Here is an 18,390-nt window from a genome sequence, read left to right on the forward strand (position 1 = left end):
GAGCAGCAGCTGTTGTTGTTTGGCAGACTAGCAGAACATGATCAGAGCGATATTCCCATATTCCAGACTGCTTTCTGACAAAAGACAGCTCAGCTCCAGTGTCATCCCTACAGCATTATAATTACAAGTGTAGCTCTGGAGACCTGGAACAGAACATTACCGGAAGGATGGGAGAGGAAACCGACATCCTCTTTTGAACTGCATTATTACCATAGATCAATGGAGACCCTAAATGCTCAGGTAAAAAAAAGAAAAGAACACACTGTAGCCCACTGAAGGTTTTCAGCATGAAAATCCATAGTATGATGCATTTATGTGTAGTATTATTATTATTATTATTACTACATTTAGAGCACCTGACGTGTTTATATAAAAGAGAAATTGATCATGAGTATCCATGTGTGACGCCTGGGCAAGACTGGAAAGTCGTGGACATGGTCTTCTGAAAACAGGATGGCAGGGCAGGCCGGATATGAAGAGGGCGACAGGTGGCAATGAACCCTCTATTGTTGAAAGAAAGAAGGGTGGGTCATGCCATTTAATACCTCACATAAACACTGAGGAGAAACACAGACCACCATGACCATTGAGGAAGACCACCATCTGCTGCAGAAGTGAACAAAAAGCACAAGCAATGATATTTTACAAGTAGATTTTTGTAAAGCAGTTTACTTCAAGTTTTGTTTGTGGTGATTTAATAATACAGGGTATGTTTTATTTACTTGCCTATTATGCAAATGTGAGATGTTGACCACCACTTCCCAGTTCACTAAGTTGAACCATAGAGTAGATGTGAACCATAGCACAACAGATGTGCTACTGCCACCTAGTGAAGATCTGGCAAAAGTACATGGTGAATAAACACACCGAGCACAAATAGGTGTGGTGAGTCATTTATTGTAACACATTCAGCTTAAGAAAGGTATATGTAGTTACAATACTTTTATCATTTTATAATTACTTGATTGGGGACCATATTCCCTGTATTAAAAAATGATTATTTTTTTTTAAACCATTAAAACAGTAACATAAGTTTTTACCTTTTATTAAGAACTCAAAGTTTTACGTATATAACAGAACTATTAAAGATGACAAAGAAAACACAGTTAGCATTTTTCCATTTATACTTGTCATAACAAGTATACAATTAAAGTCATAGCGGTGTCAGAGTAAACCAGTTAAATTAGGATCAATGCAATCAAAAATTAAATTAAATCAAGTCTGCAGTCAACTTTGGGGGCTAATCTTCATTTTGGTTCACATCATCAAGGAATAGCTTTATATTGTACTTCCTTACAAATATGCTCATACAGATATGCTCAAATTAAGCATGTAGAAAAAGATACAAATTTATCATCTGTACAAAAAAAGGGAACATTTTGACTCCCAAGACTTGTCAAAATCAACATGCAAATGAAAGCTAAAAATATATACACACTAAAAAATATAAACAAAGGCAACAACACTGATGTACAAACATAAATGACAGACTATAACACAGCCAACTTTGTTATTTGGGACATGCCACTGGGGCAGGGTGGAGATTGTGTCAGTCTATGTATACACAAAACAAACACATGCTAAATATCTAAAGAAAAGTCCCTTGTTTTAACAAAAGCAGGCCTTTGTGGTTTTTCCGTTGTCTATAAAGCATAAACCGAAGTTTAATAGGCTATTAACTCATAGTTTGGGTCACTATAATGAAGAAATATCAAAGCAAATACGTTGTAGGCCAGCCTGGGTGTTAAAAAGTGTTGTTGTATATAAATAGACATTTGAGGGGCAACCAGGACTCATACGCTTTTCATTAATTTACATGGGCAGCTTTCATGTTCTGCGCTTCAGACTGTCATTACAATGGGCTATTCAAACTGGACTAAAAAGGTTTGATTATATATATATATATATATATATATATCAGGCGATAATGTTACTGACAAAGAGTGAAATCTCATGACTAAACAACCCTAAAGTTTATCTTTTGGAAACACTGTATATACTGTAGAAAAAGAGGGAGATCTGTTGTTCCAAGCAAATAAGGAAGGACTGAATACATTTGTGTGCAAGTGTCTGTGTTTCCTCCTCAGTACTTTGGCACTTTGGTGTAGTCTTCTTGGTGTACAGTCTTGCAAAGGCCCATAGAAAGTATCATACCAAGGAGCTGTAGGAAAAAATAATAATAATAATTGATAATAAACACCCCACGGTTTCTTAGTAATACACAGGCGTATTGTTCATGACGCCTAGGCTGGAGGACATACAACATACCTCAATGACAGCCACACCAAGGCAGATTCCCAAAATGATGCCATAATTTGTGAAGAGCCAGCTCCCCACCTTATCCATGCAGCCCTGATGAAGACAGAAAAACACTCTGTCATAACATTATTCACCTGAACTAACCTGTTATTGAAATCATCCACCTCAAAATTCAAAAAATGATTAAAGAAACCGGTATCTTAATAACTTTGCCCTCAGTGTTCAGCAAAAGTATATCTTATTTATCTATCATTTCAAACAACCTTAAAGGGATAGTTCACCCAAGAAGAAAAATTCTGTCATTTACTTGCCCTCATGTAGTTCCAAACCTGTATGATTTTCATTCTTCTGTTGAACAGATATTTTGAAGAATGTCAATGGGCCCGAAACTGGTTACCAACATTCTTCAAAGTTCCACAGAAGAAAGAAAGTCATACAGCTTTGTAACCACATTTTTATGTTGGGTTGGACTATCCTTTTAACAACACAGAATTACACGAAAATATAGGGAAACATGGAGAGATTCACATAAGTGACTAATATTTCCCTACCGTCTCATAGATGGGCAATTTATTAGATGCGTCCGAACAGAAGCCGCTATCTGTGACATTAAATGGTTGGAGGGAAGCATTGTGGCAGGAGCATGAGTACAAATTCTCTGAACTGTTCTTTATCATATGGTTCACATCCCAGTCCTCACTTCTAAGCCAGCCACAACACTGCATCTGAGACACACAAACAAGAAACAACAGGGCATGAAGCATTTTATAATGTTGGCTAAACGATAAACCAGGATTATTCAACCCAATAAAATCGCTCCATCATACAAGAAAATGATTGTTTAACTCGGTCAACCCAACAAGCATTTCTACATTCCAAAGCTTGAACCTCCCACAGAAACCGAGTGTTTTTCATGGCAATACATTCGAATGACATTTAATACACGTCTCAAGCTTGAATTAAAGACAACACATGAGTTTCGGCCATTCTCAACTTACTGTTCTCTGTAGGTAGTCCCAGGCCTGCTCTGCGGATTTGTTCTGTCCGGTGTAGTTTTCTATGACTTGGGACACAATTTCGCTTGTCTCCTTCCTCAACTGCAATGAAAGTTAAAAGGGTCAGTGGTTTATTTTTCTAGCCCCAGGTATTTGACATGAGATTCACATTGCTGACTGAGGAAAAAGTTACTAAGCTACTAAAATGGAACAGAGTTTCCTTTTCCATTAGAAAAGCACGTGTTGCATTTGTATTGGAGGCAAATTTTCTGTATTAGCCTCCAAGCCGGTTTGCATTTATGTCCAAAATGAAAGATGAGCAAAAAAGGGACCAAGTCTATCATCTACCTGTTCCAAATACTTCATGATTTACTGCATATCCTGCTCAGATGCTTCCTATAGTGTCCTCAGACACACTTGCTGCTGGCTGACCTAGGTGGAGGTGTGAGTGAAGTGTGTGTGAGTGTAGTGTTTGTTTGTGGTCAACCCTTTGCTCATCTTCCTCCTGTGTGATTTTTTTTTCCCTCATGGGTCATCATGTTGAAGGTCTGTTCAACAACTGCGATCCTCAAATGCCCTGCAAAGACTCCAAGTGTATTTTTTGGTATGTGCGATAGGGGGCGATATCATTTCATTTTCAGCCACTGATTCTCTTGACCTCTTTTCCAGCTGTTCCAGAAATCTAAACAAAACCTTCACAATGAAATCTAGCTGGAAAATGGAACACATGGACTTTTGGCTTCAACTTTTATGGAGTGTTTAACGGCACAGAACATGCAAGCCACATGCAAGTGTCTTGCACTCCAAAAAAACATTTTGATGACAGGCTTTAAGATATCACCCAAAAATGAAAATTCTGACATCATTTACTCACCCTTATCTAGTTCTCGACCTGTTAGACTCTTTTTTTCCTTTTTTCTATGGAACACGAAAGAAGAATTTTTGAGGAAAGTTGGTAACGAAACTCTTTTGGTTCCCATTGACTTTCACTATATTTTCTGACCATACAATGGAAGTCAAAAGGATTCACAATTGTTTGGTTACAAACATTCTTCAAAATATCTTCTTTTGCATTCCAAAGAAGAAATATGGTCTTATAGGTTTCGAATGACATCAGGGTGAGTAAATGATGATCATGAGCAATCCCTCTACGGCAGCCACATTAGGGCGTTCACTAACTCACCGAATCACGCTGGAAGTAGATGAGAACGGCAGCAGCCACTTGACCAAGGAGGATGAGCAACAGACAGGTGAAGTACTGTAGAGAAAGAAAAAGACAGTGCATTCAGATATCACAGAACCATGTGCACCCCCACCACATATGTCGGTCTCCCATTTGTACTGCATAGTCCGCATATATGTGCAACAGAAACGCAACAGCTGGTTCTGTCCAGTATACTCGGATCGTGTGACATGAAACTGCTCAGCGAGGCAAATTTCCACATGACAGTAGAAGTTCCACTTTGAGTTTGCATAAAAAACATGATTTACACACACACACACACAAAATAAAACTCAATTAGGATAGATAAAAATAGTGCTGAACATTTAGGGCTGGTTCATTTTTGTGTCTTACCAATCCGAGCAAACAGCGGATCTCATATATGGCCCCCAGACAGCCCAGAAATCCCAGAATCATGGAGAATGAGCCCACGCCAATCAGAATATAGGAGACCACCTTTAGGACCATGGATGAATCCTCTGTTAGTGAGAAACACAAACACAATCCTGGTTACAAACAAATCATTTCATAATTGTGTTGATTAGAAGTAACTCAGTAAACAGCCCTTATTTTCTACACTTTGGTAACACTTTCTAAACATTAACATTGGTTACTGCATAAGTTAACATGAAATAGCAATGAAAAATAATCTTGGTTAATGTAAATTTCTACATATTAAACAGTCTGGGGTTTTTTTTTTTTTTTTTTTATTGCAACAATAGTTAACAACATTACTGTTTTGTTTGTATTTATGTTCAAATAAATCAGGTCTTAGTGAGCATAAGAGACTTTAAAAAAATTATGTTATCCACCCAAAACTTTTATAGGGTAGTTTACATTTTTAACTTTTCAAGTTGTACAAATTAGAAAAAAAAGTTATGATGAACAATATAGTTATAAATTAGCATTAATCTAGATAAGTAAATGCTTTAACCTTATTAAACCTTATGCTAAAGTGTCATCAACACTTTTTATATGGTTTGTTGCACATCACAAACTAATTCTGGTGTCAAATACTCCAAGCCAGTAAATACAGTCTCGGGTTGTCCTCATGAATATGCATTGTGTAACGTCGAGAAGGGTTTAACAGGTCTCTCTTGCAATCTTGACTGAGTCATGACGAACTATAGTACAGTGCGATGCTCACTGTACGCCATTGAACAGTTGAGTCAGACATTCTGTGGCTTTACCTCAAAGAAGCAGCACATTCTCCAACTGGTCCTGCTTCAGTCAGGCTTTCATACGTATTGTCAGAACGCCATACTGAAAAGCCTCTGTCATATCATCCAGCCTCAAAATACCTCAATGGCTCCCCAGCAAAAACAACATTACCACAGACAGCCTTACAAACAATACCACAGTGTGGAGCAGAGCGCTGTGACTGTGGGTGCAGAGGATACAATGGCCTATCATGTGACCTGATGTAATCATCATTACGAAACCCAGCACTTAGATGAGATGACCAGCTCAACCCTGATGATTACAGCATTCGTCAAAGCACAAATAACACAATGAGTTCATCTTTTCACACGGTTGAGAAGACACAATCTATATCTTACATAATTCAGGCTATTTAATAATTAATGATTATGAGAGAACTAGATACTGGGAAACCTAGAAGCTGGAAACTGTGAACCAGCGGATTGCAATTAGTCACAAGTAAGCAAACAAATCTAGCATCCTAAGGAACAATGTGAAGTGAGTTATCTTTTTAGGAATCATCTCAGCCCATTCTGTTCGTTGTGGAGAAATTCTCACAAGATTCACAGCAGTTGGTTGTTCTGAAATGTTTGACTTAACTATTGGTAAACAGCTGTTAATGTGATTTTTTTTTTTTTTTAAATGGCAGAGAGTTTTAAATTGGAAACAGTGATTTAAGGCTCTTTTGTACCATGTGGTAAATATTATTGAAATTCTCTGTCGCCATAAACAATAGAAGAATAAAGAACAAGACCTTTTTCCTTTAACAAAGCAAATGCCTTTGTAAGTTCGACCACTGTGCTCAGCAGTCACCAAGTTCAAAGCATTTGGCTGAGGAAACCAGTTCCGAATGCAACAATTCGGTTTCAATTATTCCATCCAATTCCCAAACCCTAAGAATGGGCACTGGCATTACAAATAAAAGCATTAAACGTGCGTGTCTGCAATTCAGCTTCAAATGTGTAGGCCTTTCTAACTTCAGCACTGTAAATCTCAAACAACCCCATGCTGTTGAAGTGCCTAATGGTGTCTAACGGAAACAGGAAAATCCTCTAGGGATCAGTGAGCCGGTGAAGGCCACTGGAATCTGGATTAGAAAAACAATGATGTTCAGATAACTTTTTTTTTTCCTTTTTTTTGATGGGTAAAAGGGCTCACTGTTTGCACGCATGGCTGGGAGTCCCAACAAACAGCCATGCGACCGCTGTGCACTGCAGGAATGTGTCTGTCAGAAGAATTATGACGTGAAAAGGAGGAGTACTAAAGGTTGACAGATTCACTGCTGTTGGTATCATGCTATGGCGTGAGCCTGGGCTTTCTTAAAATCAGTTTTCTGCTCTGAACAATCAATCAAACAAAAAACTTTTTATAGCACAGCCACTCAGACTGGGTTTAAGTCTTGGGTCAGGCACACTACATTTTACAAGACAACCTTTGAAAACTTTTCCCCAAGTCAACTACTGTAATCATTTTGTACATTTAGGGACTGTCAATGTGCTTTGAGCATTGTTCATTTGCACACATTCTTTGGTTATATTCTTTTATTTCAGTCAATTGTACTTGGACTGAAATGGCCTCTAAATTTAGTTGTTGAGAAAGAGCCAATTTAAACCAGCAAACATTCACTGCTCCGTTTCAGCTTACGCCACATAAGGAAGTCAATCCAAAACATTATTGACTAAGGATTTAAATTCATATTCTTTCTAGATTTTATCTTTTCAAAACATTGCACTATTAATATCTTGCAGTGTTATTTTTTTCTTCACAATATTTTCAATCTTAATGAGGTGCATTTTTTTGTTGATAAAAATCAAAAACCCTTTGTTATTGACCACATTTGTCAGTAATTTTGTTGACACAAAGAGCACCAAATCAGAATATTAGTATGATTTCTGAAGGATCGTGGGACACTGAAGACTGGAGTAATGAAGCTGAAAATTCAGCTTTACCATCACAGGAATAGTTTACATTTTAAAATCTATATTAAAATAGAAAAGAGTTATTTTAAATTGTAATAATATTTCACAGTATTATTGTATTTTTGATTAAATAAAGGCAGCCTTGGTAAAGCATTTTTGACTTCTTTCAAAAACATTAAAGAATCTTACCAAACTTTTGAACTGATTAAAACCAGAGGCAGATAGAGGCTCATTCTTTTCCCTACTTGGATATACTTGCTCACCAGTGTTAATTTGTTCTTCCAATGTCTAATGCAACAAGAGGCCTGATCTGAGCATTGACGTGATGCATGCAAATGAGTCAGCCGCTAAAAGAGCCCTGTGTGGCAGCGAGGGAGCACCTGCAGACTGCCTCAGACGTGCTATGTCACACACAGGCCCTGCCTGGCTCGCGCACAGAGCCGTGAACTCAATGGCTGATCCAGAGCCAGCTGTGAACATGTAGCTCCAGCCTGCTTGGCAGTGTCTGTAAGACCAGACCTATACCCCTTTTCCACCAAGGCAGAGCTGGTGCTGGTTCGGAGCCAGAGCCTAGTTTCAAATCGGTTCTTTGTTTTTCCACCGCCAAAGCACCAGCTCCGAACCAGTAAAACTGGTTCTTAAGTAGCACCAAATCATTGCAGGGTCTAGAACGGAGCCAAGAAAGAACCGCTTGCGTCAGAGGCTGGGGGCGGGGTTACCGTGGCCAACAAGACTGAAGAGAAACTTGTGACCGCCATTTTTAAATAGCAGCTAGTCGAGCTAATAGCAGCTCGATTATAATATCCGTCTATGTAAGTTACGGCGAGCTGCACGAACACGTTGGATTCGCCGTGTTTGGATGCCGATTTATTTTCGCAAACCCATGAGCATCCATAGTAACGCAACGTCTAAGTTATTATTGTTGATGCCTTGGTCGAGATGCATCGGAGCAGCGTGGACCGATCAGAGCTGCGGGAGTGTTTGGAGATCATACGACTCCTTGTGCTTTTTGATCGCTTTCGCAGTGATTTGATTTCATGTGCTGATCGTTCTGCGAGAAGCCGATGCATCTCGAACAAGTCTGGTGTGTTTGTGTTTGGCGCTGCCGCATAGCGTTGCTGGGCAACATGATACGTATGCAGTGACGTAAGATATAGCTCTGTTGTGGCTCTCTGGCCGGTGGAAACGCAAACCGGTTCTTAGTAAGCTCGTCAGTCGAACCAGCTCAGAACTGGCAATAGCTCTAGCTCTGAACCAGCACCCGGTTCTTGTTGGTGGAAAAGGGGTACTAGTGACCCAGAGCTCCCTGCAATGGCCTCTGGGATGGAAAATAGATCAGAAAATGTGCAGGGGGAGGAGTGATGAAAAATACAGAGCCCATCGTGAACAATCTGTCCAAAAGCCTGAATCATATGCTTTAAGATGAGACTAATGGTTATCATCAAACAAGAGCAAAACGAGAGACAGATGGCCCCTGTAAAAGTGGGTCTGAGTCACTGGTGCACAAGCCCAGAAGGTTTCATTCAAAGGTACAACGGGATAAAACTTCACTAATGAGAGCATAAAAAGACAAGATCAACGACCAACTCTTATCACCACTTCCGCTGGATTTTACTACAACCAACTAAAAGCAAAGGATCTATCCCATGGTGCATTAAATAGCCTTTTAGATTAATGTGAACTCATTTTCAAACCATCCTAGAGAAAATGGCTGTGAGAGTAGATTTAGGTTATTAGGAGCATCATTTTCCTGCTTCTTTAACTACATGACATTTTATGGTTTTCTCTTTGTTGCACACATTTTATGCAGAAACTTACGCAACACTGCAATGAGGCTCTGATTGTCTAGGAGGATCCACAGACCAAATCCCATAATCGTAGCTCCGAAGATCTGTAGAGAGACAAAAAAGAATGGAGGGGGGGCAGAGGAAAGAAAAAAGGAACGAGAGAATCAATCATATAGTGTAGGACAGGAGGGGAACGAGGGGCCCCACATTTCAGTTTACAAGCTGCAACTTGTTCACTCCAAATCTCTTGGACAGAGCTAAAGCTGGAAACTCTAGTATTAATGTGTTCCATGAAAGACAGGAAGGTTGTGTGCTTGTGTGTGAGGGTATGTAACAAACACACTAATCCTGGCCCGTAGGAAGCTATGAACTGTTCCCTGATCTCTAACTGTGGGGTTCCAGACTCTTTCTCACATCTGGGACTGATTGGGCTGTGCTTCTGCGTGGCAGTGGCTGGAGGGGAGGGGGAGCGCAGCGGATGTTGCAGGAGTCCAACAGCACCACAGTCTTCGCTAACAAGCGCTCCATCTACTCTCCTCATCTATAACAACAGGGCACATGCTGGTGCGCTATCATTTGTCAAAATGCTTTTTTAACCGATTTTGACTATGGTTTATTCCTTCTGTGTACCGATTCTTTAGTTACTCTGGTGCAACTTCACAAATAAGGTGCATGGAAACAGGAAAATTGAAAATGGGAAGTGACAAAGGCAAATCCAGCAACACTTGTTGATGAACTATCTAAAAAAATGTACGCATTTTAGCACACAGATCTTCATTAGGGTTTAAAGAAAACAAATGAAGAATTTATTTTTACTTTTAATAGAAAAAAAAGAACAGAAAAATAGTAAAATAGTAAACAATGCTACAAATTAAAGAATAATATTTTATATATTATTTAAAAAATAATATTTTAAATAAAATGTGTGTATATATATATATATATATATATATATATATATATATATATATATTTGAAGAGTTCAGATGCAAAAGCCTCTAAGTGCCATCTGAAATTTTTTTCTAGAATGATCATTTTTATCAAGCTCGTATATTTAAGTTCAGTAATTTCACTTAAATTACAATTAATAGGTAATTTACATTGCCATTTAAATGAAATTACTGAACTTAAATATACGAGCTTGATAAAAATGATCATTCTAGAAGAAAATTTCAGATGGCATTTAGAGGCTTTTGCATCTGAACTCTTCATAAACTAAATAATTCAAGAAAAATCCTGTTCTCTCTTTTTTTCTGTATTTCATTTCTGCTCAAGTCTGTGTACTAAATCTAATCGTATATTTAAAACTTTATGTACTGCATTGTTGGCTCTTATAATAAATTGCTTATGATGTTCCTAATTTTTAAGTCACTTTAGATAAAAGCATCTTGCAAATAATAAAAAATAGCAATATGTAAGTGCGAAGACATGAAAATATACCAATCTGAGACTTTCCTCTCATAATGTTGTCGTCATATTTTTGACTTTCTTAAAACATTTTGCTTGGCTCATTTAAACATACTGGTTGCATTCCAAATGCTTGGAAATGATCATTTGACTCTTCCTGTACCCTTTAAGCCTGAGCACCCTGGCCTGCAGAGAATAAACTTCTTTTTTTCCTACATGGAACAAGCCCAAGGATGACAAAGGAGAACAGGCTGTTTCTCTCTCTGAGACCAAGAAAAGTAAACTGTCTGGGTAACAAATGGCAAACACTTCATCTGGATGTTAACTAGAGTGCATTCCTGCAACAGAGAGATACAAGGCTGCTATGAAGCACCTGTAACTAATAAATATGTGGCTTTTTCCATGAACTGAAAGACCTTAAACAGTAATGACTTATTTATAATACAGCGAAGTTATCACTGGTTCAGTGCATGTCAGTCAAACTGAGAAAACTGGGACATCAGCTTTTAGCAGTGAGCTAAAAATCATCATTTATAAAAAGAAACAAGCTAGGGGAAAGTTGTCCTCAGAACATTTGGAAAACTTGCCCAGAACAGATCACCCATGCCTAATGTAGTAACACTTAATAATAAGGTTCAATTTGATTACTTTAGTTAATCTATTAGGTATTATGAACTAACAATGAACAATCATTTTACAGCATTTACTAATCTTCGGAACTGTTCATTTTTACATTAGTGTGTTAGAAACTAACAAATGAATGAATAATATAGGTTATACTTATACATTCACATCAACCTTGTAAAAAATGACTGTTCATTGTTAGTTCATGATACATAATGCATTAAACAATGTTAATAAATTGAACCTTATTGAAAAGTGTTCCATCTAATGCTAACATTCTATTAGTGATCTTACTTTTATTAGTATTACTATTCAACAAGGAACAATAACAAAGCACAAAGCAGTTGACATTCAAATGATTCAACTGAACTTTTCCTTGTTCTTTAAATACTAGAAAGTGAGACTTACAAAGAATATTAAGTTGAAGAAAAACAGGAAGTACTTGGTGGCAGCGATGCATCCTTTCCCCATTTTGCTGACCTGTAAAAATCCAAAACAGGGAAACAGACGTAAATTAAGGATCAGTTTATATAATACATTTCACAGATTAAGAAAAATGGCAAATGAGCAACAGGACATAACAAATAAACAGATGGCTTACAATTTTTTTTTTTTTTTGCAGGATTAGTGATGCGAGCTAAATATAAAATAGAATCTGTAAGCAAACGTACACTTTCATCATGCTACATGTTTGCTAGAGTTTAAAAATTCAATACAGCATCCCCTTGCTTTCAGACACAGCATGCTGTCATCATCAGATCAATATGGAGCACACAGAACTAAAATCCAGAGGATATGTCAATACTCTCCTCTGGAATGCGTGATGGCTGTTGGCGCTCTTTTTAGATAATGACCCACATTCTGGCTATCATTAATAGGTTAGTATTATACTTCTGCTATTTGTGGGTCTGTGTGCTGCGTGGCACACTTTGCCACGTCCAATGACCTCAGAGAGGGCGAAAGAATTGTGAGTAATGATAAGCAGATATAGAGCAACAACACAAAGCAGATCAGGCCACAGATGGACAAAACAGCATTGCTGGAGCCATTTATAGACAAACACAGGAGCTCATTCAAAGCTTTCTTGCAGTGGAGATGAATGGATGGACTTTCATTCCACCACTCAGAGATACTACATCTGAAGAACCACTTCAGTTTTACAGTGATATAAAGTAAACCACTGAACATAACCTTTGAATGGGAGTGTCAATATATAAACAGCAGAGTATTTTAAGGTTACAAGTTTGGGGCAGTAAGATTTTTTTTTTATATTAAATAATAATATTTCCTTTTTCATATTAATTAAATTAATCATTTTATTCAGTATTAAAGTAAAGACTTTTATAATGTTACAAAATATTTATATTACAAGTAAATGTTGTTCTTTTGAACTTTCTATCCACCAAAGATTCTTGAAAAAATGGTAAGCAGCACAACCGTTAACAACATTGATAATAATCGGAAATGTTTCTTGAGCACCAAATCAACATATTAGAATGATTTCTGAAGGATCATGTGACACTATAGTAGTAATGATGCTGAAAATTCATGCCATCACCGGAATAAATTACATATTTAATATGTTAACATAGCAAACTAGTAAAAAAAATTCACAATATAGTTGTTTTACCGTATTTTATAATTAAAAAAGGCTTCTTTCAAAAATAAAAAACCTTACCAACCCCAATGTGTGTGTTTAAAGCAGCACTCAGTAGCTTCGGGACTTCTTCGCTGTATTCTCGCTTTTTGCTCGCAGGTTTCTCTCTAGAGCTCCCCCACAGCTTCGGAATAGATATTTGACAACACTGTCGTAAAAACTCGTTGTTGATTCTCAGACACCAGAGGCTATAGATCAACGACATCAAAGCAGATGGGACGTTCTTTAAAACGTCTTCTTCATTCGGGTTCGGACAGCGTGAGGGAGCGCAATAATGACAGCATTTTAGCAGATTTCTTTTGGCCGTAAAGCAATTGTTTACATCGCGAGACCTTATATCACGCGATACTTTCTGACGCAGCGGCCGGCGGCTCGCCGGCTCAAAGTTGCAAGTGCGTATTTTCCGCTCACGGGCACCAGGGGGGTGCGAAACGACCACCATTCAACCCGAAATAAGTAATATAACCATTCCCATGACTCCGAAGCTGTTCAGTTAAGGTAAAAAAAGTTACTTAGTTCACCTTTAAATGTACGTAGTTTTTAATCAGTTCATAGGGAACTAACCATGGGGAATAGCCTGGAATAAACAAACATTTGTTTAACTTGCTTGCTTCAATTTAGTTTTGAAGAGAAGAATCACAGTGCTGCTGAGCTGAGGCCAACCAGCTCAATTAAAAATCTCTCATATTTTTCCACCATGGGAGAGATCGTAAGGTTTTTTTCAGACATTGATATGTCCCGAGCGACAAAGTCTGTGGAATCAAATTACCTGCACTTCCTCCTCGTTCTACAGAGAGAAACAAGGCTTTATTTTTACCTTAAGTGAATTTCCTAATATCGGTACAGGGTCTTACACAAGACATAAACAAAAGAGGTTTTAAACTATTTCAACCTTGATAAGAACACTGTTGTGCTTCTGATCAAGGTCAGCATTGAGCTGGTATACCACATATGAAGGTCACAGAGCTATTATGACTACTTAAAAGAGTGCCAACACACATGTAGCTTATCCAATCTCAGTCAGACAGACAAAAAGTGTGTCACCATGCACTAACATTTGAATCAGGCCAGCACATCACCACAGGGAAAAATCTAATCATATATATTAACCGAAACAGTTTACAGTAGAAGTTTATCTTATCTCTGTCATTGCAAAATAACCTTAGGGCCTGGTTTCACAGACAGGGCTTAGATTAAGCCAGGATTAGGCCTTAGTTCATTTAGGACATTTAAGTAGCTTTTATAAACGTGCCTTAAAAAAAAAAAAAAACATTACTGGTGTGCATCTTAAGGCAAAACAATGGCACTGACATATTTTAAGATATGCCATGCAAGTTGCTTTCAGTTAAAACAGCTCAAACATGCATTTTAGTCTGGGACTTGTCTTAAACCTCATCTTAGGGGTTTTTAAGATGAAAAGCAATTAAATGCTTGCAAAAAAAGTACAGCCACTGCGAGCAAGTATCCTTTGAGGTTCATCAGCATTCAGCTCATCTACACAGTGTACACTGTGGCTCTAGTCTAGTTCACACTCCACTCTCCAGCCACCCTCCCCCACACTCACAGCGACAGGACCAGCTTTGATTTCCCACCACCACAACGGCAGCTTTCAGCCACGCTTTTCAAACCGAACAAAAGGAGAAACTCCACACACTCAGGAGCCCAGTAGCCTTAAAGTTACCACCAAACTGATGACATCCTCAACTTTAACATCCAAAGAAAACTTACAAGTGCACAACTGTTGTGGAATCTATTAAAAAATGCTGATTGAGCAAGTGTGCTTTATATAAACCTACTGAGCTTACTTGCAAGTGACTAAGCAACAAAATGAAGCCTAAAGCTGATAATTTAACCCCTGTCTTTTTCATGAAAACTTTATTTGAACTTGCACATGCGAAACAGGTTGCTACTGCAACCGTGATGCGGGCTGGCATAAAGGGGTGCAGAGAAACCCCTCTTGAGGGACTAAACAGTCTCACACTCCACACAGCATGCAGAAAAAAGCAAAGCGAAACCCCAAATAAGGGGAAGCCCACAGGGGCCAATGGCCTTGTCTCTCCACCGTTACTTCAGCCAGAAACAAGGCGTACATTCATTAGGACAGTTAATCTCTCTCCACCTGAACACAAAGACCAACTTGATGCCACCAGTCATGTTAAAGTGGGCTGTGCGAGTAGCCACTAAAATGTCCCAGAGAAGTTATTAAACGTTTTATGATGAATGATGACTATGGTTTAAAAAAGCAACAACATTTAAACAACAGGGACATCACCTATCAATGGAATGCAGGCAAACTAGAAGAGTTTACTCGAAAGTTGTTATTGTTTAGAGTTTACTCACGCGAAGCTCAGATTCGTTTTGTTTTATTTTATCAACTTAACTCAACTCTGTCTCAGATGCTTGTCCTACAATTCTGAGAAATGAAGGTAGACTTAAATGAGACAATTGTTGACATACAGTAAGACCAAAGGAGCAATAAAAAATAAAGTGGATATCAAAGACCAAATCAATTGGTTTTAGGACAATTTGATGCAAAGTGTTTTCGTTTAGGCCTGATTTGAATAGAATGTGCTGAAATGCTGAGATATCTTAGAGGAGACACGTGAGATTACTGAGGTATTTTATCAAGATTATTAACAATAAGTCTTCATTTGAGCTCCATATTTTCTTATTGTTGTCTAGGAGAGATAGTAAAGATCTCAGTTGTTATTTCCTCCCCCCATATTGGTGCGTTTGCAATCAGCTAATTCTAAACAATAAAAAAAAAGTAAAATACATAAAATATAATGGATGCACACACTTTGCTTTCACGCAAAAACAACTGACTATAAATTGAACTTGAGTTAATAAAGTATTAGTGTAACATATTCCTGTTATTAGGCTATTACTGCATTATTTTGTAAGTTAGTCTAGTTCAACTTAATCCACACATCAACATCTTACAAGAACCTAATTTGTAGGCAGACATAGACTCAAACTTTAGCTACTCAGTTCACCTCAATCAAATTTCTATTCGCCTCCAAACAGAAAAAGTCTATTTCAACTGACGTGCCAAATCACTTACAGTTGTAAACCGACCTGACCTACATACGACAGATCTCATATTACAGTTCATAACCAGTGCATTAAACATCCTCACAAAGAGAGCTCCCTAAAAAGACTAAATTGGAAGAAGAAAAGGACAATGCGCAGGCGGGGAAAACGGGCTTTTTAATAACCCTGGACAAAAATAACTCAAGCTAATTATTTTGAGGACTGTGAAAAATACATTGCTTGCTACTTTATCTCGGCTGATAATAGCTCTTCCCAGAAGGACTGAAGGATCAAATTATTATAAACTGAAAGCGAAATCATGACAATATGAGTGCGAGAAACAAGTAAACTGTGAACAGAATTTAATTAGCCTTTAAATCCGAAGTAGAAAACTTAAATAGTGAACAGGCGAGTGTTGTTAACTCCGTTACTGTAGTGCTACTGACAGAAAATATGTTACATGACACACCAACACATGAAAACTCGCTCTGCTATTAAAACACTTGAAAATAAATCTAATTTACCAACTCATGACCACTTTCTATTTAAACTTTTCATCTCAGTCGGAAGTTCAATTTCAGTTTGAGATGTAAAGAACTTAGTAGCCTATGAGGTACAAAACATTTATTACTTTCAATGTCAAGCTCTGAAAGCATACTCACGTAGAGTGTCGGGATGAGAAAATGAGAAAAGTACAATAGATGTCAGCTGTGCGTCTCCTCCAGCGTTAATGAGTCTAGTGCAAGTGAGCAGGCTGGAGTTAGAGAAGAAGAGCTGCTCACAGTCTCCCCCGTGTGGATGTTATTGACCTTACAACAGTGCTTCTCCCAACCAGCGAGACGTTGTCCACTTGGGGGCCTCAGTGAACTGCTAAGAAATACAAAAAAATATCTTTAAAAATCCGTTACATTTAACAAACGAAATTGACAAGAAAAAAGAAACTAACCCATAAAAATTTGTCAACTGATCCTATGCGAATACATAAATCAAGACCCCATTTAAAGTAAGTAGCCTATAGGCTTGTACATTATATGACAGCATTTCTAAACGTTTTATTATAAATAAATAAATAAATAAAAATCGCAAGCGAAATCGCTTTCTCCTCCGGAAGTCAGGCTACTAAAGCTGCTCATCCCGTTAGAATCAGTATATGAGATTGAAAACAACTTTGTGTTTGTTCAGAATAAGTTTAAGAGATAAAAAATACAAAAAGAAGCTGTTACCTACCTAGTTATAAACCTGCTTCTCACTTGAAGTCGTCAATGAGAAAGCTGCTGAAATGGAGGACACAAACTTGTTGCACGTGGAAGCATAAATTACAACATGTGGGCGAAGGAAAGAAAAGTGAAAACCCCAACGAGGGAAAATCCAGACCACCTGAGCTAGAAGCAAGCAGTACATTCAGGACACATAATAAATCTTGCCTCATAATGAAAGTAAAAGATGCATTCACTTTGAGTAATGCCACCAGCTAAAATGTCAGTACAAACCTTTTGGATACAAAATATATGACGGCATGGAGGCAAAAGAAAAGTGAAATCCCTGACAAGGGGAAAACCACAGTAATGATCTATAGTCTTTGGAACCGAGCCAGAAACAAGCAGTAATTCTCTCTTTCTATAGTCATTCTGCTAATAAATGTGTTGTGCACTGAGCTCTCTCCTCCCCCATCATGAGTGTATACCCCCTTTACTGCTGATTGGCTACATAGGTGTATCCACTTTGTATCCACTTTTCAACAGCGTTTTTCAAAAATCGCTTACTGCACCTTTAAGCTGCAAAAATACCTACGCAATGAACAAATCTGCTCCAAAATCTTAAGTTACCACCAATCGTCAATGAGAAAGTGAAAGCAGGTATGTCATCTGCTGAAATGGGGATACATAACAGCATGTGGGCTAAAGTTAAAGCACCAAGGGGAAGCCCGGAGTTATTGAGCCAAACCAACACCTAGGCTAAAACTGCCCCTCACTCAAAGTCATTATAACACTAAAAATTGAAGAGAAAGCAGCATTCACTTTGAGGGTTGATGAATTATTTTCAGTGTAGTCCTGTTATGAAAATCGCCATTGCTTATCAATTTTTCATGACCAAGGCTTTGTAGGACTGCACTTCCGTGAGGCCAGCGGACATATATCCTACCACACGTTCAGCAAAAGTTCAGTGGCCTCAATATGCTTTTAGGGTATGTGTGTGATAATACATACAAGACCTCACCGGATTTTAAAACTTTCAAACTGCTTCTGATCGAAGCTTTCAACACCATATGGAACAGAATCAATGCTCC

At 38.1% G+C, this 18,390-nt stretch overlaps 1 protein-coding gene across 1 annotated transcript; it reads right to left on the bottom strand.

Annotated features, from left to right (window-relative positions):
* Positions 1 to 881: 881 nt before the first annotated feature.
* On the bottom strand, positions 882 to 16,833 carry cd82a (CD82 molecule a). Its single transcript, XM_082150387.1, has 9 exons — positions 16,766 to 16,833; positions 11,822 to 11,893; positions 9,414 to 9,486; positions 4,831 to 4,955; positions 4,438 to 4,512; positions 3,258 to 3,356; positions 2,811 to 2,984; positions 2,269 to 2,352; positions 882 to 2,161 (listed from the first exon to the last, which is right to left on the bottom strand). The coding sequence occupies exons 2-9, from the start codon at positions 11,882 to 11,884 to the stop codon at positions 2,084 to 2,086; spliced, it is 771 nt and encodes a 256-aa protein (XP_082006513.1). The 5' UTR covers positions 11,885 to 11,893; positions 16,766 to 16,833; the 3' UTR covers positions 882 to 2,083.
* Between the last annotated feature and the right edge of the window lie 1,557 nt (positions 16,834 to 18,390).

Source organism: Leuciscus leuciscus, assembly GCF_965113295.1.
Source record: "Leuciscus leuciscus genome assembly, chromosome: 2".
Taxonomy (NCBI): Eukaryota; Metazoa; Chordata; class Actinopteri; order Cypriniformes; family Leuciscidae; genus Leuciscus; species Leuciscus leuciscus.